Source organism: Odocoileus virginianus, chromosome 21, assembly GCF_023699985.2.
Source record: "Odocoileus virginianus isolate 20LAN1187 ecotype Illinois chromosome 21, Ovbor_1.2, whole genome shotgun sequence".
Lineage (NCBI taxonomy): Eukaryota > Metazoa > Chordata > Mammalia > Artiodactyla > Cervidae > Odocoileus > Odocoileus virginianus.
Window position 1 is genome coordinate 49,515,839 of NC_069694.1, and position 21,268 is coordinate 49,537,106.

Consider the following 21,268-nt stretch of genomic DNA (forward strand, 5'->3'; position numbering starts at 1 on the left):
TTGCTATTTCTAGGTCCTCTTTTCTTTGCTACACATTCTTTCAGCTTAAAATATTAACAGAAACAAAGCAAATAAAACTTATGATAAGAGACGACTGTCTGCCTTAAGAGGATGATACAGCACCAATAAAAATTACTATGAGCCTTTAGACAAAGGCGTGGTGTGTTAGTAAATTTTATATAGTGCAGTTTTGTTTCTCTGCACACAAGCAATCGTATTTTCTTATTACACTTCTCTTTGGGCTTCTCTGGTGACTCAGAGGGTAAAGAATCTGCCTGCAGTGCTAGAGACCTGGGTTTGATCCCTGGGTCGGAAAGATCCCCTGGAGAAGGGAATGACTACCCACTCCAGTGTTCTTCCTGGAGAATCCCGTGGACAGAGGAGCCTGGCGGACTACAGTCCATGGAGCCCCAGAGTCAGACACGACTGAGCGACTAATGCTTCTATATGAAGTCCTTAAAAAGGGGAGAAAGAGAATCCCTTTCTTGATTTAACTCAGGACTTGAGGAAAATTAAGTGTCCTCCTCACCCGTAACTCATTCTGAGCAACGTTTGTTCTTAACCTTCTCACCCAGCAACTGCATCTCTCGGTCTCCAGGTAGCTTCCCGTTATAATCACCATCTGTCTCCTTTTTTCAGGGAATGGTGGAATGGGATATCATTGCTACGTGGCCTTTTGCTCACTCTATAGTCTGCTAATTAACTCTGACCAGTCATTATTGTTTAGTTCTTTTCATAGAAAAGCAAGTTAATGGTCAACTTATACCACAGAAACACTGACTTATAAACACTTGAGGTAAAAGGGACACTGAAAACCGGTTAGTCCAACAACCCAATCCAAGCAGGAATACCTTCTGAAACATCTTAAACAGAAAAGAAGTTAGATTTATATTTACATTTAAATGCTTCAAGTAACTAATTTCATGACCTCACTTATGTGAATGCTCTTTCAAGTAACAAGAACATTGCATGAAAAACCTCTACTTGTCTTCTTCAACAAATACATGGTTGTCTTCACGAAACAAGTCTGTCATGTTCTAAAATTTCGCTTTGTCAGTTCCATCTGTGTGAAGTAAGTGTGTGTATCTGTTTTAAAACCTAAAGCATAACAATTCAGGTTAGAATGATAATTACAAAATTCAGATTTCACAGCTTATCCTTCATTTTCTATTCCTTTTAAGTCGTAAAATAGAAAAAAGATAGAAAAATGCTTTCTTGCGATTTCAAATTCAAAACCAGCTTCTTAAAGTGAGGTTAGTAGAGCACATTTTCCCCAAGAACACCACAATAACTCACCACTTTAATATTTTTAATGATCCCTAAAGCAGTAAATTATTGTTGCATGGATCTGCTAGGTGACAGAGGGAGTCAAGTCATCCATACATCTGTTGTACTTTCTTCCCTTTCAGAAGATTCTAAGTGTCATACAAGAGTGCCTAAACCAAATGGTATCTCCACTGTCTATTCTGGCAAATTCAGAAAGAGAATAACTTCCTTTGTTTTGTTTATAATGTACATTTTTTTTTTTAAAAAAAAAAAGGAAAGCAAAAGGATTTGTTAGCTACTGTGTATAAAATAGATAAACAACAAGGATCTACTGTATGGCACAAGGAATATATAGATGAAACTGAATCACTTTGCTCTATACCAGAAACTAACACAACATCGCAAATCAACTATGCGTGCATGCATACTCAGTCACTTCAGTTGTGTCCGTTTCTTCGTGACCCTGTGGACTGTAGCCTGTCAGGCTTCTCTGTCCATGGGATTCTCCAGGCAAGAATACTGGAGTGGGTTGCCATGCCCTCTTCCAGGGGATCTTCCTGACCCAGGGATCAAACCCACGTCTCCTGCATTGCAGGCAGATTCTTTACTGCTAAGTCACTGGGGAAGCCCAAATCAACTATACTTCAACTTAAAAATGATTTGTTAATCCAGAGACTTTTGGATATTCATTTGTCAGGCATTTTTTATACTGTCAGTGAGTTATTTTGTTCTTGAAATTACCTTGACTGCAATAGCTCATTACAACATACTCGTATTTACATAAGAAGTCTCTCAACTATATGTGTGTTAAATGGGATGTAAGTAGATCTTATCCATATGATGGATCTAGGAAATTGGATTTTCTGGGATTTCATTTCTCTATTTTATTTGTCAATGTGCCTGGCAGTGAAGAGCTTTAAATTTGGCATCTGTCATTGCCTATTTTGGTCCAAATTATATGATGCTGAATACCACAAAGGATACTGCACAGGGGAAATCAGCAGTGGGTTATGAGAGTGGTAGACTTCATATTACCATGTGCTTGTGTCTGAATATTAGAACTGTTAGCCAGATGCTTCCTGTAGACTTTCAGAGAAGCAGAAAGTGGTGTGCCACTGGGATCCAGAGGCACTGATGTGAAGTATGCAGAAGATACATAAATCATAGAGTATATTCATTTCATTTGACTCCATGTGATGTCACTGACTACACTGTGGGTGACCGGGGTCTGCCCCAGGACCCTCTCGCTTCTGCTCTCTGATGCCTTCGAGGTGCTGCCCATCTAGACCAGGCCTGCAATAATTTCACACCCTCCCCTAGTAAAGTCCTCAGGGGCTGTCATGTATTTTCATGTGTTTGCTCTATTATCCCTCCCTGCTTGAGTCTTACAGATAATTGATGATGCTTCAGTTAATCATCTTTCCCCTTCTTTTGTTCACCAGGTACCTAAGGCTTGAAGGGGCTCTTTTATTGAGGATCGATGTCTTCTCCTAGGTAATTGATCACCGTAGACCCAGGGACACTTGACTCATCATCAAGAAAGGGTAATCATCATGAATAATCAAAAAGCTGTAGCTACGCTGCTGCAAGAGTGCAAGCAAGTGCTGGACCAGCTCCTATTGGAGGCGTCAGATATGTCAGAGGAGGACAAGAGGGAGGACGAGAGATGCAGAGGTGAGGTCCCAATGGGAGGCGCTAGGGGCAGCGGGGAGCAGCACGTTTGCTCTCCTTTACCCTGTCTGAACGACACGGTCTCATCTCTGCCCTATTTTTCTTCTCTTGGCAGATGACCACCGAGAGATGAGTGGATTTCTAGGGCATGAATGGGACATGGGCTGCGGGTGGACGGGCAGGGGAGGAAGCCCACTTTGTTGCAGTGAATTGCTGTCAGTTTGAATTTTAAGCTTCAGTAAACATGAGGGCTACAAGAAACAGTTTAGTTCAAGAAGAACAAAGGGTCCAAGTGGGCTGGTGCACGTAAATTTCAATTATTAAAAAATTGAAGCAACTTCTGAATGGTGGTGCATACTTTTGTTTCAAACTAGGTTTTTGTGCCTCATCAGTTTCCATAGACATCTACAGTTTCCATAAATATGTCATCTCACCAGTCCCATCTCTCTTTTTTGACCATCAATTCGTTTCTCATGTTGTATTTACATACCATTTATAAAATAAATTTACTCAAACTAATAAATACTTATTGCATCATTATCAGGATTTAAGAATTTGGCCTTTTTGCTCATTCATAGTTTGTACCATACATAGTTTTAGATGAGTCATTGTTTGGGAAATTTCAATCACAAAATCTAGAAAGTTAAAGCAATTCTAATTTCTTCTTTAGCTAGTTTTGGAGAAGCAACCTTCCTTCCTTTGATTTCTTCTTAGCATTCAGATAAATTTCCCTTCATTTCTATCAGGGTATCTCTCTTATGTGCTTTAAATATTTTTCTTTATATTTTTAGTTGACTGCTATTTGTTACAGAAACAAGATTCCCATATAAAATGCACACTCCCCATCTCTTTTGTTTCTGTTAATTATGTAATGGGAAAAGTTTCTAGGAGAGCCTTTTCCCCACATTCTTGTATATAAGTGCATATGTTTTTACAGGGGAACCTTCAGGTGCCTTTAGAAGTCTAATTTTGTGTAACCTGTCTGTCAGCCATGCTCTTTTCAAGATAAAATGCCCTGTGTCCAGTTGTTTCAAAACCTTAGTGTTTCCTTTCTTTACTGGCCAGAAACACCAGTGTCTGATTTTGCTCGCCCCAGGGTTGGTCCTCGTTCTCCCCAGGGGCAGTGTGTTGTGTTCTGTTATTTCTCCTGAGCATTTTCTCTTCTCCTTTTACTACATCATGTCCTTTGTCCCTTCAGCTTAAATTCCTGTAAGTTTTGTGTTCTCCGTAGTGAAGACTCTGAACCCCTAAGCGGGAAGCATTTTCTTTTTCTTTCTCTTCTCTAGTGCCACAGAATAGGAGAAATAATCAGTTTAGTTCCAGATAAGGCAAATCACGACTGCAAAATCACTCAATTAGCCATGGCCCTCCAGGTAAGCTGCTTGGGGAAGTGAGGGATCAGAGGGGGAAAGGAGGCTCCTGCTCGTCGGGGGCTGACTGCTGGGGTTGGCTGAATCTGATAAACCAATGTGGGAGGAATCCTATGCTGAGCCATTGACAAGCTCGGCACTTGCCCATCACCACTGCATGTTGCATGGTCCACCCAAGCCAGTGGTGCGGCTGGGCATGGTCCGAGCACAGATCCTGTCCCTGGCGTGGTTCCTGAGCGGGTCTAGCTCATGGTTCAGGCTGCCACTGCTACCGATGTTGTCTCCCGCACATGCTCCCAGAGAAAGGCATTAGCACAGGGGCACTTAGGGCGATGGGGCAGCAGGCAGACTCGAACGTTAACACTGGAGGTTTCATTCTTTTCCCTCCTCCTCTCAACCCCATCGTCTTCCCTCAGAAATTGTCCCAGTCAGCATGGGTGACCAGCCTTAGAGACTCTAACCCCCTGAGATAGAGAAGGAACTGAAATCCCAGATATATATTTTAAAAACATATTTCAGGGACATCTTTTATTTCAGTATGCCCCACTGGACAATCCACATTCGGGCATGACCTGTAGGGAAAGAGTAGTATGAGGAGGAAAAAAAATTATTTATAACAAATAGATTTTCCTCATCACCATGAAGAAAGTTTGAAAGTACTTAAAGCTATTTAGTGCCAAAACAGAGTGAAATTCTATGAATCCAGAAATCACGTTTCTTTTGACATTTAACGACTCCTTTGACTCCTGAGCTTGACACTCATCGACAGAGTGTCCAAATAATTGATCAGAATTGAAACACTTTTGAAAGTGAAAAGGCTCTGTTAACAAGCACACGATGACTACGCAGGACTGTCCTAAGCAAACAGAACTGGATAGTCATCCTATTCATGACTATTTAGAAATATCATTTAAGAAATTTTCCCTACATGTACATCGAAAACATTTTCAGAGATTGAAAGTATGTCAGTGGTGGTAAGAAGAGATTGGGGAATCAGGTTGGTCTCCAACCCCCCCCTGTTTTTTCTTTCATTAGAGGAGAGCCATTCAGAGGAGGCTTGGTGGTTCTGGGTTACTGAATGGGGCGGGGGACAATGGTTTCAGTGTGATATTTGTAAGTCATGCTTAGGAGCCAGTCCAGATCAGTCATTCATTGACGTAGCCCATGAGTTATCCCCTCAATGCCAAGCAGTCCCTCTCCATCAGGAGGCTTCCTTACATTTTCCCAGTTGGTGGCAAGGGCGCAAAAAGGCATCAGGAGCCAAGGCAGAGTTAGGTTTTCTCCCTTCTCTTCTTCTTCTTCTTTTTTTTATTCTCTCTCATACGTCTTTTGTCTTATTTAGCATATCTCATGTAAACACAAGGCTAATCTTTTAACCATCATGGTGTGATTTACAAACACAGTAGGACATGATGCCTGTCTTCTGGAAGCTCACAGTCCACAGTCCAATGAAAGGACAGATGTGGCTAGAGAGCAGTGAGATGGATGCTGAAAAGAGTGTGCTCCTGTGGGTTTGAGAATACTCCCGAGGAGCATCTCAATTCCACTGGGAGATCGTGGCAGGGCTGATGAGAAGTGGCAATGTCTACACTGAATGCTGAATGGAATCAGCAGGCCTGAGCTTGGTCATTAGACAGTTGAGGCAGGACAATGCCTAATATGAAGACAGGATATACAAAAGCATTAAAGAATTTTGTGTGGAGCAATGTCCTAGTCCATCTTGGTTTTAGCAAGATGGGACTCAACAATGTGGAATATGAAATGGATAGGAGGAGATAGAAGACAATGAATCAGGCAGGAATTACTGATGATTTAAAGAAATAAATCGATTTTAGGATTCACGGAATTTGATAACCAGTTAGACTCAGGGAGGAAGAGCAAAAAGTCTAGACTGACTTCTGGGTTTCAGACTTGGGTGACTCAGGGAATGGTAGGAACATTCATCAACAGAGAATAGAGAGGGAAATGCCATATTCAGAAAAAAGGTGATGAATTCAGTGTTAGATACACTGAGTCTGAGAGACAAGCACTTAAAGATGTATTGCTGGCAGTTGTGTATACATGTCCATGATCCCTTATTCACAACCCTGGTGGTCACATGTGCTTCAGAATTCAGAATATTTTCAAATGTTAGAAAGGGTAGTATGGTGCATATACCCTCTGTTATACTAACACTGCAGTAGAAGCTAGGGGCAGCACCATCAAACATTAAAATTTTCAGGGCAAAATGTTGACTGATCTCACCATAGCAAGATTATAAATAATCTTGAGTCAATTCAAGTCTGGTTTGGGGGCCAAACTTAAAAAAAAATAAAATAAAATCTAGTTTCCAAAGCTTTCTAGGTTTCCCAAGTTTGGATAAGAGATTACTGACTTATATTTTTAATTAAATTTGATGTCTCAAGAGATTAAATATATCTCCTAAAGTGATACAAGGCTATTTCATAATAAATTGATGTGGGTTTGTTTATATTCATTGTCTATATTCAGACAGTCCACAGTGAAAGTCTGAGGTGAGGTGAGGTCTTAGAAGAGTAAAAAAGAGATTGATTTGCTGCATTAGCCACAAGCCCCAAATGCCATTCCATCTCAGGCCCTTTCTCATTTTACAGGAAAAATAATATTTCCTTCATTCCTTTCTCTGATTCTTCATGCAGAGACAGTCACTGAAGTGCTTTACTTCCTGCTAAAACCTTTCTTAATGCCTGACTACCCCAATTTACCTGTAGGGCAAAGTAGACCAGAGCCACCCCCTGACAGATAGCTTTTTGCTATTATTCTTTGAGTCAGAACACCAGGTTAGGCCAGCCAGTGAGAAGTAGGAAAAAAAAAATTGTGCCACTGAGGTGCTTCATCATAACATTGGTAACTCAACAGCCTTTTCTTCAACTGCAATTTCCTTACCTGAACTCTGACCTTTTCAGCCTCACTCCCCAGCGAGTTAAGAACCCTGATCCAGGAGGCAAAGGAAATGAAATGGCCCTTCGTGCCTGAAAAGTGGCAATACAAACAAGCTGTGGGCCCAGAGGACAAAACAAACCTGCAGGATGTGATTGGCGCCAGCTTGCAGCAGTTACTGGTAGGAAGAACTACACCAGCTGTTCCTTGATACCCCCAAGTCAGGCATTTAGCCGCTAAATGGTGTAATAGATTAAATTTCTTTGAAGCATAAGACAGCCCCTACCCTTACGGTCAGCTCTGCCAAATTGACTAATGTTGGGGGGGTGGGGGGGAAGCTTTTCAAAGAGCTCTGTTTGCCCATAAGACCTTCTGTTGGAAAGGCAAATCAAGTAAAAGTGGAGAAGCGTGGTCAGTGGACCAATGAGAACCTGTCATGCTGAAATATCTGCATATTCTTGGTGGGCTAGAAGCAGTAGTTTTGATTCCACCATGCTTCATTAGCATTTTTATTTTGAAATGCTACTTTCTAAGAGTTGGGTAACTTAAAAAAATAAACTCGGTTACTATTTCATCCATGTGACTTGGTGTCAAAGCTGTTGAAGCCTGGTGTGTCCCTTCCTGAGTCCTGCCTGAAATCCTATTCTCTCCCTATCTCCTCATGATTCATACTGTTTGGGAAGTATTGTCAGAGTTATTGGCATTATTATTCCTTAACTCACTTAATGGAAATGAATCCAATGGGTACCTCTACCCCAGAGAGGAGAGAGCCTCAAGAATAACACAGGAACTCAGATTGGAGCTCAGATTTCAGGCTTAGGTTCTGGGGATGCTTCCATAAGTGCCAATTTGCTTTTTGATAGTGTCCCCCCCATCACATTCTCTAAGAAGAGACTCTGTTAGCTTGTATTTTTCTTTTTTTACATAAAATACAGACATTTGTATGGAGACCAAGCATTACAAGTGATGATAATCTTTTAAAATTTTTATTTTATTGGTTTACATGGGAATGTGTTTGGGGGTCATCCCAAAATAAATGTATAAATAGACATTATCTTTGTCTATCAAAACAAAAATCCAGAAAGATCTCCCTGATCTATGTACACACAACAGCATCGTTGGAGAGTTCACTGAAACAGTAACCTCCTCATCAATATTTCCTACCCTCCAAAAAACAGACTGAAGTTAAACAGACAGAGGACCACAGGCAAAGGAAAGTGAATACTTCGAACAAATCTGGTGGTGAGCCAGGGTTTTTAAATAAGTGTGCCTGTTATTAGTGGAGAAGTGGAATGGAAAACAATTATAGTGTATATATATTATTTTGGGTTTATAGAATGCTTGTATGTGCATAATCTTATTTAATTTTCAAAATAGCCCTCCAATGATTATTACCATTATCATACCCATTTTGCAGATGATAAAGTTAAGGTACAGGGAGATTAACTTTCTCATGGGAACAGATTAGTGAGTGGTGAAGCTGTGACTAAGCACCTTCCCCCATCCTCCGGAAGCCCCAAGGGGTGAACTTGAGAGCCCAGGTGGGAACCCTGAAACTCGTTTACTCTAGTGCAAGCTGTAGGCTGTAACTTTCTGCAATGATGGAAATGTTCTATATTTCTGTTGCCCGATACGCTAGGCCCTGCCCTCAGTGTGGCTCTTGAGCACCTGAAATGTGACTAGAATGACTGAAGAACTGAGTTTTTAGTTTTACTTCATTTTTAAAATGAACTTCTACGTACATACTTCCATGTGGCTAGGGCTACTATTTAATTAGATGTGCTCAGTTTCTCGGCCATGGCCGACTCTTTGTGACCCCATGGACTGTGGCCCTCCAGGCTCCTCTGTCCATGGAATTCTCCAGGCAAGAATACTGCAGTAAGTTGCCATTTTTCTTCTCCAGTTGCCGTTTCCTTCTGCACTAATTGGATAGTGCAGCTCAAAAGCAGTGGTGCTGTAAGTTAGACTTCCAAACAACAGCACTTAGTATCACCCCAAAACTGGCTCAGATTCTTGGGCCGTATACTAGTCTTACCAAATGAAAAACTCTGGGGGTGAGGGTCTAGCAATCAACATCAACAAGCCCTTCAGATGATTCCAATGCATGTTAGAGTCTGAGAATGACTGTTGGAAAGAGAACAGGGTGACGATTGATAGGGCAGCTCAAATAAGTCCATTAGGCTGCTTTAGCCCATAATGTGTTTAAACTGGGAGCTTTTTGAACTCTGAGCATCATTTTCTTTAGCTTACCCAGGAAGCTATAAATTAAAGACAGAGAGCCTGAACAAAAATGTGAGAGGAGAAGGGCTTTGAAAGCCCTGTGTGCGTCAGCCAGTGGCATATAAGCACTATCTATATAAGGCTTCCGAGGAAGGTGAGAGCCTGGTGGCTTCACAGAGGAAGTGACCCCTGCTTCGACCTTTGAGGCTTAGAAAGTTCCTCGAGATTTCCAGCATAGACTGAGATGCAAGCACATCTTTGTGACCAGGGTTTTACTCCCTTCATTCTATCCATGCTTACTAGATCGCCCTAGGTGCATTCAAAGCTGGTAGTGACATTAGCCAAAAAACTGGAAATGGTGTTTTAAAGTCTTGCTGCATTTGGGGGTTAATGTGAGTTGAGAGACAAGTTGTTCATCGTTGTTGACTGTTTCAGGAGCCCATTCATTATTCCTTCTACTTTCCCTCTATATATTGCACAGATATCACAACTGGGGGAGCATAAAGGCACAGAGAATTCAGGAAATTTATGCCCTGCTCACAAGGTCACTCAGAGGCAGCTCTGGGAATCAGCCCATTAGGCTGCTTTAGCCCATAATGTGTTTAACCTGGGAGCCTTTTGAACGCTGAGCATCATTTTCTTTAGCCTACCCAGCAAGCTATAAATTAAGCAACCACACCTCCCAAAGAGTCTTGAGATGCTTTCTTATTGTGTCAGACCCCAAGTGCACAATTGCTAAACCACTCTGTTTTGTAAATACGGAGAACTGTAGTGCTATCTTAGCTTGTCAAAAGTATCGCAAGGAAATTCCATGATTTGTTTTTGTCCCGTTATCCACTGGTTTCAATATTACATTTTACCAAGGCTGGAAGGCCACGTTATTATAATAATCAATTAATTGTGAGATTCTATTCTTACATAAAAAATAAAGGTTGCTGAGTTTTTTTTTTCAGTTATCTCTTCTTACAGTTTTTTTTTTTTTGTAAATCTAAATTTCCACGATACTTTTATGCCTTGAAACGAATCCTTCTCATAAAAAATTTCCCTTCCATTTTAAAAATTAGCATTACATTTGGAGTGTAAATACTGTCTTTAATTGCATAGATAACAGAGCAAAGTTAAGCGTGAAACTGTGCTGAGTGCCTGAGTTGGTAAAATGAAGGGTCATTTCTAATGTTCCTCACTTAGGCTTAACTTAATTAGCAAAAATCATGTGTTTTGTGCTCTGCTTTCTGTTCCACAGCCTCCTCTGTTTCCTCCCTCGCCTACTTTCCCATCCCCCCCATCTTTTCTCCTTTGCTGTGTGGCCACAGACAGAAATTTATGGCAGGGGCCAACCTCCTTTACCCTCCACACAAAGCTTGCTGACTTGAGAGAGTTTGTCCTCTCTCTCCCAGAAAAAACACCTGCAGTACGCTCCCCGAGAAACCTGGAGAGATGGGAGATTAATGCGGCTGTGATAGCCGGCCAGTGTTTTGGGTATTATGCCCTCTCCCCAGGTAGATGGGTGTTTTCCGAGATGATACCAATTATTTATTGCTGAAACATCTGTTGATAACTGCAGCTGCCCTTGTGAAACAAAGCCCATCACAGGGTCACAGGCTATAGGGACGTACAATCTTACCTCATGCTAGTTTGAGACTATTCAGCAACACCCTGAAGTCCATGAGCTACCGTCATCTGTAGTGTCTCATCGTGCCATAGAAAATACTTTGTAAACATTGCCCTACCCTGCCCTAGAAGCTTTGAAGTATTATTTCATCTTCATTGGTAATTTATATTCCAGTGCCATTGTACGGTGGGAAAAAGAGGGGGAACCTTTTTTGTTTTCTATCTAATTGTATATCCCCTGACACTTTGACCTGTATTATTAGTATTAGTCAGAAAAAGGATTTTCTCCCTCTCTTATTTAAAAATAAAATTTCAAGGGAAAGTAAGCGCTCCTTCAGCTCCTTTCACTCAAAACAATGTTTACACTCTGAGAGGGAAAGATGAAAAGCACAAGCAATTTTTTTCAAGTATCCGAGAAGGGCATTTCAGTTTTTGAAAGAGAACAGTAAGGCCCTTATAAATATCATTCAGAAAAACCTTTGATGGATTTTTCAAAAAGTATTGAACGCTTTTAGCGTTAGCTTCTGTTTAGCTTGGTTTGGGTGGACACAGCAGAATTCTAACTAGTAAAACTGTCCTTGCTTGTGAGATACCAAGACACGAAGGCCCTGGCCTCCATGTGATTGCCAACTTTTGTGATTTCTTCAGTAACTTGTACACTCAAGCACAATGTCTATGTAATTTAGAGAAGATGTGAAAAGAAAACTTCTGAAAGGGAGATTAAGGGCACGGTTGGATTTGCATGTCAGTGGCAGTTGGGAGAAGATGGGGTTGCCGGGCCAAGACTTGTTTCATAGACCGTGGTTTTGAGCATTCCCTGCAAATTTGTGGGTCCTAGTGCTGGGAGGGACTGGCGTCTCCCCAACTCTACTTCTGTGGGGGAGGAAACCCGAGTCTATGTGGCACCTCTGTAAGGAGATGCAGTGCAGTCTTCACAGGCTGGCTCACTAGTATAAGGAGATGAAGCAGGCTCAGAATGAGGATTTTTTTTTTTTTCATTTCCTTTTCAACTTTACAACCACGAAAATGGGTAATCTGATAACCTTTATTCAGCAGACATTTTTGGAAATATCTGTGCTACCTTGAAGTAATTTTAAGAGAGATTAAAAAAAAAATGATTACTGGTTTTCTTGGGCTAATATGGTTGGAAAATATTTGTGAATGGAGTTTGATAAATTTAGCTTTCAGAATATTTTTTAATAAGTCTCTTTAGATATTCTGGGTGCCTTTAAGTTGATGTTTTAGATTTTGAACTACTTAAACTATTAAATGGTCAAGAATTAAAACATGAATAAATGTAAGAATTGCTCATCACAAGATTGCAGGGAAATATTTTGAAAGTCTAGTGTGAGTAACCTGGGAGTAGAGAGGTGAAAAGGGGCCTTTAGCAAAAGATAACTAAAGTATGAATTTATTAGAAAATGAAATGTCAAGTCAAAAAAAGATATGCAGGGTATGAAGACTGGGTAAGAGGGTGAGATGCTTTCCATGGCAACAATAAAATTTCTTCCATGAATAAGTTTTGGGTTAAAAGAGCATCTTAAAAACCATTTTAAAAGCATTTATTTCAGATAACAGTTTTCATATTAATAATAGAGAACTCAATACCCATAATAGATACATTTGGGATTATGATTTGTTCAGCAACTGATTTTTCTCAAATGAGGTTTTCATCTTTAACTATGGCCTTGGGGTTTTAATAACTAAAATGTTCTTCATCAGGATGCAAAAAGCAAAGTGAATATAAACTGTATATTTGTTCATTCATTCAGTAAAACTTTACTGAGTGTTAACACATGCCAGGCATTGATATAGATCACCCAGAGTAATGTAAGAGAAATAGAAGACCTAATTCATGTTCTGGAAAAACTGCAAGAATGAAGAGATAGGGCAACCCTTTGTCAAAAGTCTGCTTATTGGAATGGTCCCTTCCATTTACTGAACACCAAACGTGTGGCAGGTACTCAACACATGCTCTTCTAATCCCTACAAACTTGGCCGTATGACCTGCCCTACCATTGAAAGGTAGATTAGAAGTGATGACATATCTCAGTCCCAAGCAGTATAAGCCGTTGTGTAGTTCAGCAGTTGGAAGCTTTCATTTGCTTCATAAACAGGAGAAGGGCTACTCCCTCAGTCTGGATCCTGGAAAGGGGCAGAAGCAGAGCCTCAGAGTTGGATCCAAACTGCACCCAAATGTGAAATACAAACAACCACCAAAAACTTTACTATTATAGGCCCTGAAATCTGGGGGTTATCATAGTTTTCTCAAGTGTTATGGGTTGACTTTTTTCCCCATCAAAATACTTTGAAGTTCTAACTCTCAATGCTTCAGAGTGACTTTATTTGAAAATAGGGCCATTCAGTTCAGTTCAGTTCAGTCACTCAATCATGTCCGACTCTTTGCAACCTCATGGACTGTAGCATGCCAGGCTTCCCTGTCCATCACCAGCTCCCGGATCCTACTGAAATTCATGTTCATTGCATCAGTGATGCTATCCAAACATCTCATCCTCTGTTGTCCCCTTCTTTTCCCACCTTCAATCTTTCCCAGCATCAGGGTCTTTTCCAATGAGTCGGTTCTTCACATCAGGTGGCCAAGTATTGAAGTTTCAGCTTCAGCATCAGTCCTTCCAATGAATATTCAGGACTGATTTCTTTTAGGATGGAATGGTCGGCTCTCCTTGCAGTCCGAGGGACTCTCAAGAGTCTTCTCCAACACCACAATTCAAAAGCATGAATTCTTCGGTGCTCAGCTTTCTGTATAGTTCAACTCTCACATCCATACATGACTACTGGAAAAACCATAGCTTTGACTAGATGGACCTTTGTTGGCAAAGTAATGTCTCTGCTTTTTAATATGCTGTCTAGGTTGGTCATAGCTTTTCTTCCAAGGAGCAAGCATCTTTTAATTTCATGGCTGCAGTCACCATCTGCAGTGATTTTGGAGCCCCCAAAAATAAAATCTGAGACTGTTCCCATTACAGATGTAATTTGCTCAGATAAGGTCATACTGGAGTAGGATGAGCCCTTAATTCAATCTGACTGGTGTCCTTATTGGAAGACAGCCATGTGAAAACACAAAGATGAAGAGAATGCCATGTGATGGCAGAGGCAGAAGTTGAGGTTATGCAGCTACAGACCAAGGGATACCAGGGATTTCTGGCAACACCAGAAGCTGAGAGAAAGGCATGGAACCTTAGCAGAGCATGACTCTACGGAAACCTTGATTTCAGACCTCTAACCTCCAAAACTTTGAAATAGCACATCTCTATGTTGTAAGCCACTCCATTTGTGGTACTTTGTTATGTCAGCCACAGGAAACTAACACACCAAGCGAAAGCTGGCTTATTCACCTGTAGGATATGAGAAAGCAAGAAGGCTCTCAAATGGCTTCAAGATTCTTAGCATGTCATCTTATATCCCTACAGGAAGGAAGGTGAAATAAATCACAGTCAAGAACAGAATTTGTTCCAAAGAACGTTTCAATAAAAACAGTTTCTACAAGAAAAAAAAAAAAATGTAGGTTCTAGTATCTACTGTATTATATCATCCCTAAACATGACTGGAGAAAGTAGACTGGAGAAAACATATCACAATACAACAGCCCACTAAAAATCTCTTATTTGCATGTTCCAGACAGCTCCACCCCAATAGGTCAAAACCTGAACTCCTCATCTCCCTGCTCCTTCTCCCTCCACCAATCACATTTTCTCCTCCTCCAGTGACCACATGTAATTAAACACAGTCACCCAGATCAAGACTTAGGAATCATCTTTAACTCTATCTTCACCCTCAACTCTCATATCTCATTGGTTATCACATCCTCCTGATTCCCCCTTAAATATCTCTCAAGTACATCTTCTTCAACCCTACTGCAGCTATTCTGGTTCAGACCCTGTCATCTCTTTCCTAGATCATATCCAACTCCTCTCCCTATCTAGTCATGTCTCCTGTATCATAAGGATAGTAAGGTTATGCTGCGGGGAAAAAAATCCAAATAACTCCAAAATCTTAGGGGCTTAAAGTAAATAAAGACTTGTTCCTTGTTCTTCCTTGTGTCCATCTGAGGGGACAATGCGGGGAGCTCAGCCTTATGTCACTCTTCCTCAGGAACTCAGCTTCCTGAATGCCTATCATTTAAAATATTGCTGAATGCTATGGCAGGGGGAAGAAGAAATTGTGACTTGCATAGTGGTTCTTAAATATTTTCATACAGAAGTGGCCATCGGTCAGGATAAGCCATGCAGTCACGCCTCACGTCAAGGAGCCAGGGAAACACAGTTTACCATGTGCTCAGAAGGAGGAGACCCAGAAACAGATGGGTGGACAGTCCCCGTTATTGCCATGGCTCCACAAGCTTCCTCTGCACTGTAACCAAAGCCATCTTTCTAATGTTGCAATCTGACATTTTTTCTTGCTTAAGTCTTCGGCGTGAGGGTGGGGTAATCTCGGTTAATTTAGAAATAATAAATAACATGCATACTTTACAAAAACACCTAAAACTAATCCTGAACAATAAAATCTAAATAAATTTAAATGAACATTTTTATTAAAGTGGTTGGATTACAAGTTAATTTTTTTATATTTCTTTAATTCCATAATAGACATCTTTTACTGTTATTTTTTTAAAAAGGAAGATGATTGAGAGAAAGAGAAAAGCATCTGTTGTCCAGTTGTCCTTAAATCTAAATAGGATCAAATATTCAAAAACCTAAGTAAGGATAGTAAGGTAATGATGCATCACTTCTCTAAAAGCAAAAACAAATACTTAACTCAGATTCTAATGGAAAAGCTTATACCATTAATTAAATAACATCGACCATGCATCTTTCCACTAATAAAATGAGCATTCAAAATGCAGTGCTCTTGTTTCTGAATCTTTCCTTTTCCCATTTGATGGCCTGCTATAAGCTAAGTTCTCCTGTTAAGTTTTTGGAGATCATTTTAGCACATATGTGTGCATACACATACAGACACTTATGGAATATACATATATATCTATATAATTGATATTCATAATACAAATTATTTCTTTATTGAAAGATAGAATACCAAAACTGGAGGGAAATTTTGTTGTTCAGTTGCTTAGTCATGTCCAACTCTCTGAAACCACATGAACTGTGGCACGCCAGGCTTTCTATCCTTCACTATCTCCCATAGTATACTCAAACTCATGTCCATTGAGTTGGTGATATCATCCAACCATCTCATCCTCTGTAGCCCCCTTCTCCTGCCCTCTATCTTTCCCAGAATCAGGATATTTTCCATGAGTTGGTTCTTCACATCAGGTGGCCAAAGTATTGGAGCTACAGCTTCAGCATCAGTCCTTCCAGTGAATATTCAGGGTAGATTTCCTTTTGGATTGACTGGTTTGATCTCCTTTCTGTCCAAGACACTCTGAAGAGTCTTCTTCAGCACCACAGTTTGTAAGCATTAATTCTTTGGCATTCAGCCTTCTTTATGGTCCAGCTCTCACATCCATACTTGACTACTGGAAAATCCATAGCTTTGACTATATAGACCTTGTTTGGCAAAGTGATGTCTCTGCTTTTTAATACACTGTCTAGGTTAGTCATAGCTTTTCTTCCAGGGAGGGAAATTTAAGGGTCATCTATTTCAAGCCCATCATATGATAGAAGGGGAAATGAAACCCAGAGAGAGTAAGAAGTGACTTGCTGTAAGTTACACCCCCTGTTAGTGGGAGCAGCAGGACCTAGCACCCAGGTTTCTGAGCCTGAGCCTGGTATGTCTTCCCTGAGTCTATACAATTCCATCCTTCACACACGGCTGTTATGGGGCCAGGGCAGCCTTTCCCCAGTGCATTCCTATTGTCTCAGCTGCCCTGTAACCTGCCCTCTTTCCTCTCCGTTAATGTGATTTCACTTTTTTACTCAGTGAAAATCTTAAAATTTTCAGTAATCAACATTAAAAAACTTTAGTTTCTTCTGCTGAACACTATAGTCCTTCTTTTGAAAAGGAGCCAGACAAAAGGTTCAGGTCCTTCAAAAATGAATTACATTTAATATGTAAAAATTAGGCACCAAGAGAATGAAACCTTCAGAGGATAAATATTAGTCCCAAGGCCTATGCGAATTCAGACTTTAAGATAGAATATGATTAAAATCACCAAGGATTTAAACCCTGCTCTAAAACTGTGCCAAAAAAACTACCCCTTTTAATACGGTACTTTCAAGTTTCAATGGAAGATAAATTAAAATGGTGACTTGTCCTTAGAATTCTACTGATGAAACTTTGGTTGCCACAGAATCAGGCATGCAAGTTATCCCTTTGATGAGGACTAACCCTATGGCATGAATTGCATGTCTCCTCATAATGAGGCCCAAAAGCTGAGCCAAGTCTTGGTGGAGTTGATCAAACTAAGACAAGTGGGCAGAGCAATCCAGTTCACAATGCAGAAAATGAACAGATTGAAGTGCTGGGCAGAAAGAAGAAAGTGACGACCTTCAGAAAATGATCAGTCCTAGGGATGTGCTTATTCTGTCCTGTCAGCAAGAAGGAATAACATCACCTCCTACATTTTATGTTAAGTAAATTAAGGAGGTTGAACAATATTATCTCTAAATATTATATCTATACATATATATATGTATCTCCACATATCTGATGCTGTTTATATTAGTTGAACCACAGTGTTGTGTTGTATATCAACAAGCACTAAATACTGACAACTTCATGTGATTCTATATGATATGCTTTTAACAACATATTAATTTGAAGACAACCCTGCAAACAGAACTGATTATGCCCATTTTGCTGACGAGACAGTTGGCTCAGAGAGCTTGAGAGATGTCCCCAATCCACACTACAAAGTGTGGTTAAGCTGGGATGTGACTCTTAGCCTCCCCTCTGTACCACCCGCCTCTGCCTGCCACTATCCCTTCATGATGTAGAATTGCTTGCCTTGCTTATTAAACCAACTTGCCTCAGAGGGAAGAAACCAAAAAATTTTAAGCTAAACAAATTCAAAGATATTTGGAATTACTTTCTTTTTTCGGATGTGTTTGTATAGAACAAAAGAAAAGTCTTTCACTATCTCATTGATTAATTCATTCTGAATCAGTTGTCTTTTATTTTCTTTTACTGATCATTGGTAAAAACTTTTGAGCAGGCACTCTAATACACATTTGTTTGTTTAATAAAGTATATGCATGTGCATATGCATGTGCATATAACGTTACTATGTTATATATTTCTATAGGATAGAAATTTAAGAAAAACAAATATTAAATTAATATTTAAAATAATTTTTTAAAAACTGAATTATTGACACAAGAACCTTTCTGTTTGTATTAAAATTGTAATTAAATATGATTAACTATTTTTTGAACTCAGCTTAGCACTACCCATTGAAGATATGGCTAGCACAGTTTATTTCAGTACTTAGTTCTAATGACTGTAATAGTTGAAAAAATTATGTCTCAAAGGTATGTAGATCCAAATAAAAGAGGTAGACTATGATTGCTAATTCACACTACTCATATTTCAATCCATCCACCAATTATGAAAAGTCATTTGTTGAAATTCAGCTAGCAAATTTCCACTTTCCTTAATGTCAATGGTATGTTTCTGCAAGGTAATCAGAAGACATTACGTTTTTTTTGTTTGCTTGTTTGTTTTTGACATTACGTTTTAACAAAGGATGTCAAAACTCATTCAAATTCTTCATTTGGAAGATTTTTAAACAGGTTGAAAGTTTCCCATTTGTGTCAGTGTTTTCAATATAGATACTTTCTTTTAAAATGACAATACTGACAACACTTCCAGTATCATTATCTGAAAAATATTTTCAGAATACCTGTTGGATAACATACTGTTGTCAGCTACTTGTCATACAGAAAAGGCTAGTAAATTTGGAGCACTTGTCTGTTTCCATTAGCAATAATCACACCTCAGATAAAACTTATTGGCTGTGATACTGCCAAAGTGGGCTGCCCAGGTAGTTCAGTGGTAAAGAATCCACCTGCCAATACGGCAGCAGGTTCAGTCCCTGGGTTGGGGAGATCCCTTGGAGGAGGAAATGGCAACCCGCTCCAGTGTGCTTGCCTGGAGAACCCTGTGGACAGAGGAGCCTGGAGGGCTATAGTCCATGGGGTCGCAAAGAGTCGGACACGACTGAGCTACTAACACACACACAGCCAAAACACAAAACTAGCACTTGTCTGTTTATAAAGCAAAGCTGTCCAAACTCTTTACATTTGACTATTGTTTAAAGACCTTTGCCTTGAGATTTTTGCAGTCTTTCCCTCTCTTATTATGAACTATTCTGAAGTGTCTTTGATTTGTGATAATATAAACTGCAAATCTACTTAACCAGGTATAAGGGCAATATAATAACCTGAAACAGTTCAGTGGGTGAGTCCTCATCATCAGCCCCTCCAAGATGAGGAATTCCTCTGTGCAGTTCGTCATGAGTCACCATTTGATATACAGGCAAAGGAAGGGGCTACGGTCTACCCACTTTTTAAAATGTTACAGTAAAGCTTACTTTCTTTCTCAATGGTAAACTTTGGTGGAAACTTTCAAAATTTTCATTATATTTTGATATATGAGAGACTGATTCCACAGACCTACCATCAGTCCACTCTCAAAATAATGTGTATCTACTAAGTGCAAGACCTTTACATATATTTTTCTTTAATTTTCTCAGGAATCTCTGTGGCTTTATTATCCTTATTTTATATATAACAGAATGAAATTTTAAAAATTAAGTAACTTACTTAGTTTGGACAATGAGGTCCAAAGCAAGTAGTGCCTCAGTTCAATCCAAGCCCAGTGTTTTTCACTTTCCCACAGTATCTCCCCCTAGTAACTAATTTGACTCCCTTCCTCCTGAGAATAGTCTCAAACAAACTGACTTTTTTTCCATACATATGTACAATCCATCACATTTTGAAAGTATTACCGACCCAGTTCTAGAACTTTTTATATTTCTTTACCATGTAAATACTGAAAGCAAAGTATGTTTCTTTCATGGTTACTGAAAACCTTCTATCACGTTCAGTTCAGTTCAGTCGCTCAGTCGTGTCCGACTCTTTGTGACCCCATGAATCGCAGCATGCCAGGCTTCCCTGTCCGTCACCAACTCCTGGAATTTACTCAAACTCAGGTCCGTCGAGTCGGTGATGCCATCCAGCCATCTCATCCTCTGTCATCCCCTTCTCCTCCTGCCCCCAATTCCTCCCAGCATCAGGGTCTTTTCCAGTGAGTCAACTCTTCGCATGAGGTAGCCAAAGTACTGGAGTTTCAGCTTCAGCCTCAGTCCTTCCAATGAACACCCAGGACTGATCTCCTTTAGGATGGACTGGTTGGATCTCCTTGCAGTCATGAATTATTCCCACTGGCCCTGTGTATAAAATTGAAACCTCTGCACCTCTGGAATCATTGTCAAGTAGAATGTTACAGGGGCATAGGAGTCAGACCTCTAACATTCTCTCTCAGTAAGTCTCACAGTTTATGACTTTGAACACAGGACTACAGCAGCCTCTCGTCATTCTTTGTGTAAGGCCAAATCTTTGCTTAATATGCTTAAAATGCACAATAATTTAGATTTGCTTATGATTTTAGTAATTTGTGGTTGAGATTCTAAATACTGCTCAAGGGACTGACTGAATCAGGATTACCTGTGTGTCCGTGTCTGTGTGTCTGTATATCTGTGTGTATCTGTGTGGGAATGTGCATTAGCTGGGGAGGGAGAGAAAGAATGAGGAAAAGTTTAGCTTCTAAAATTTTTTTCCATAAGTTCTACTATCCAGAGATTCTGATTTAATGAATAACCATTCATACTTTGTGAATAACTTCCTGGTTTAGTAGTATGAGATTTTTTTAATGAGGTTTTATTACAGCAAGGCTAACCCTTACTGTTAAAACATTTATTTCTGCTTTGCTTATATAAATGTGATTCTCTTGGATAATTAGGTTATAAAGTGACAAATCAGTCTATTTGTTTCTCTAATCATCCATAGCTTTTAAAATTGCAGCAGGCGTAATTAAGCTCTCAAACCTTTCAATGATAATTATTACTTTAAGAACAAATGAAAAGTCCTCGGGACAATGAGGTCCAAACAGCTCTTTGTATTCTGTATCTGCCACTATTCTAGTATGTGGTTTTGGTAACAATGACAATGACAGTCTTGATGAAATTAAGGTCATATAGGTAGGGATTAAGGAAGCTGATTGGGCTGGACTACCTGGGTTGGAATCCTAGCGCT

The 21,268-nt window shown here is 39.9% G+C and overlaps 1 protein-coding gene across 10 annotated transcripts in view; it reads left to right on the forward strand.

Moving 5' to 3' along the window:
• ALPK1 (alpha kinase 1) overlaps positions 1–21,268 on the forward strand; it is a 124,655-nt gene that overhangs the window by 66,076 nt on the left and 37,311 nt on the right. For 6 of the 10 annotated variants that reach the window (XM_070452284.1, XM_070452290.1, XM_070452283.1 and 3 more), the window contains 2 exons: positions 2,709–2,940; positions 7,232–7,386. In XM_070452284.1, coding sequence (XP_070308385.1) covers positions 2,820–2,940; positions 7,232–7,386 — 276 coding nt within the window. In that variant the 5' untranslated portion in view covers positions 2,709–2,819. The remainder of the gene's footprint in view (positions 1–2,708; positions 2,941–7,231; positions 7,387–21,268) is intronic. The other 4 variants (XM_070452289.1, XM_070452287.1, XM_070452285.1 and 1 more) reach the window with 1 other exon arrangement.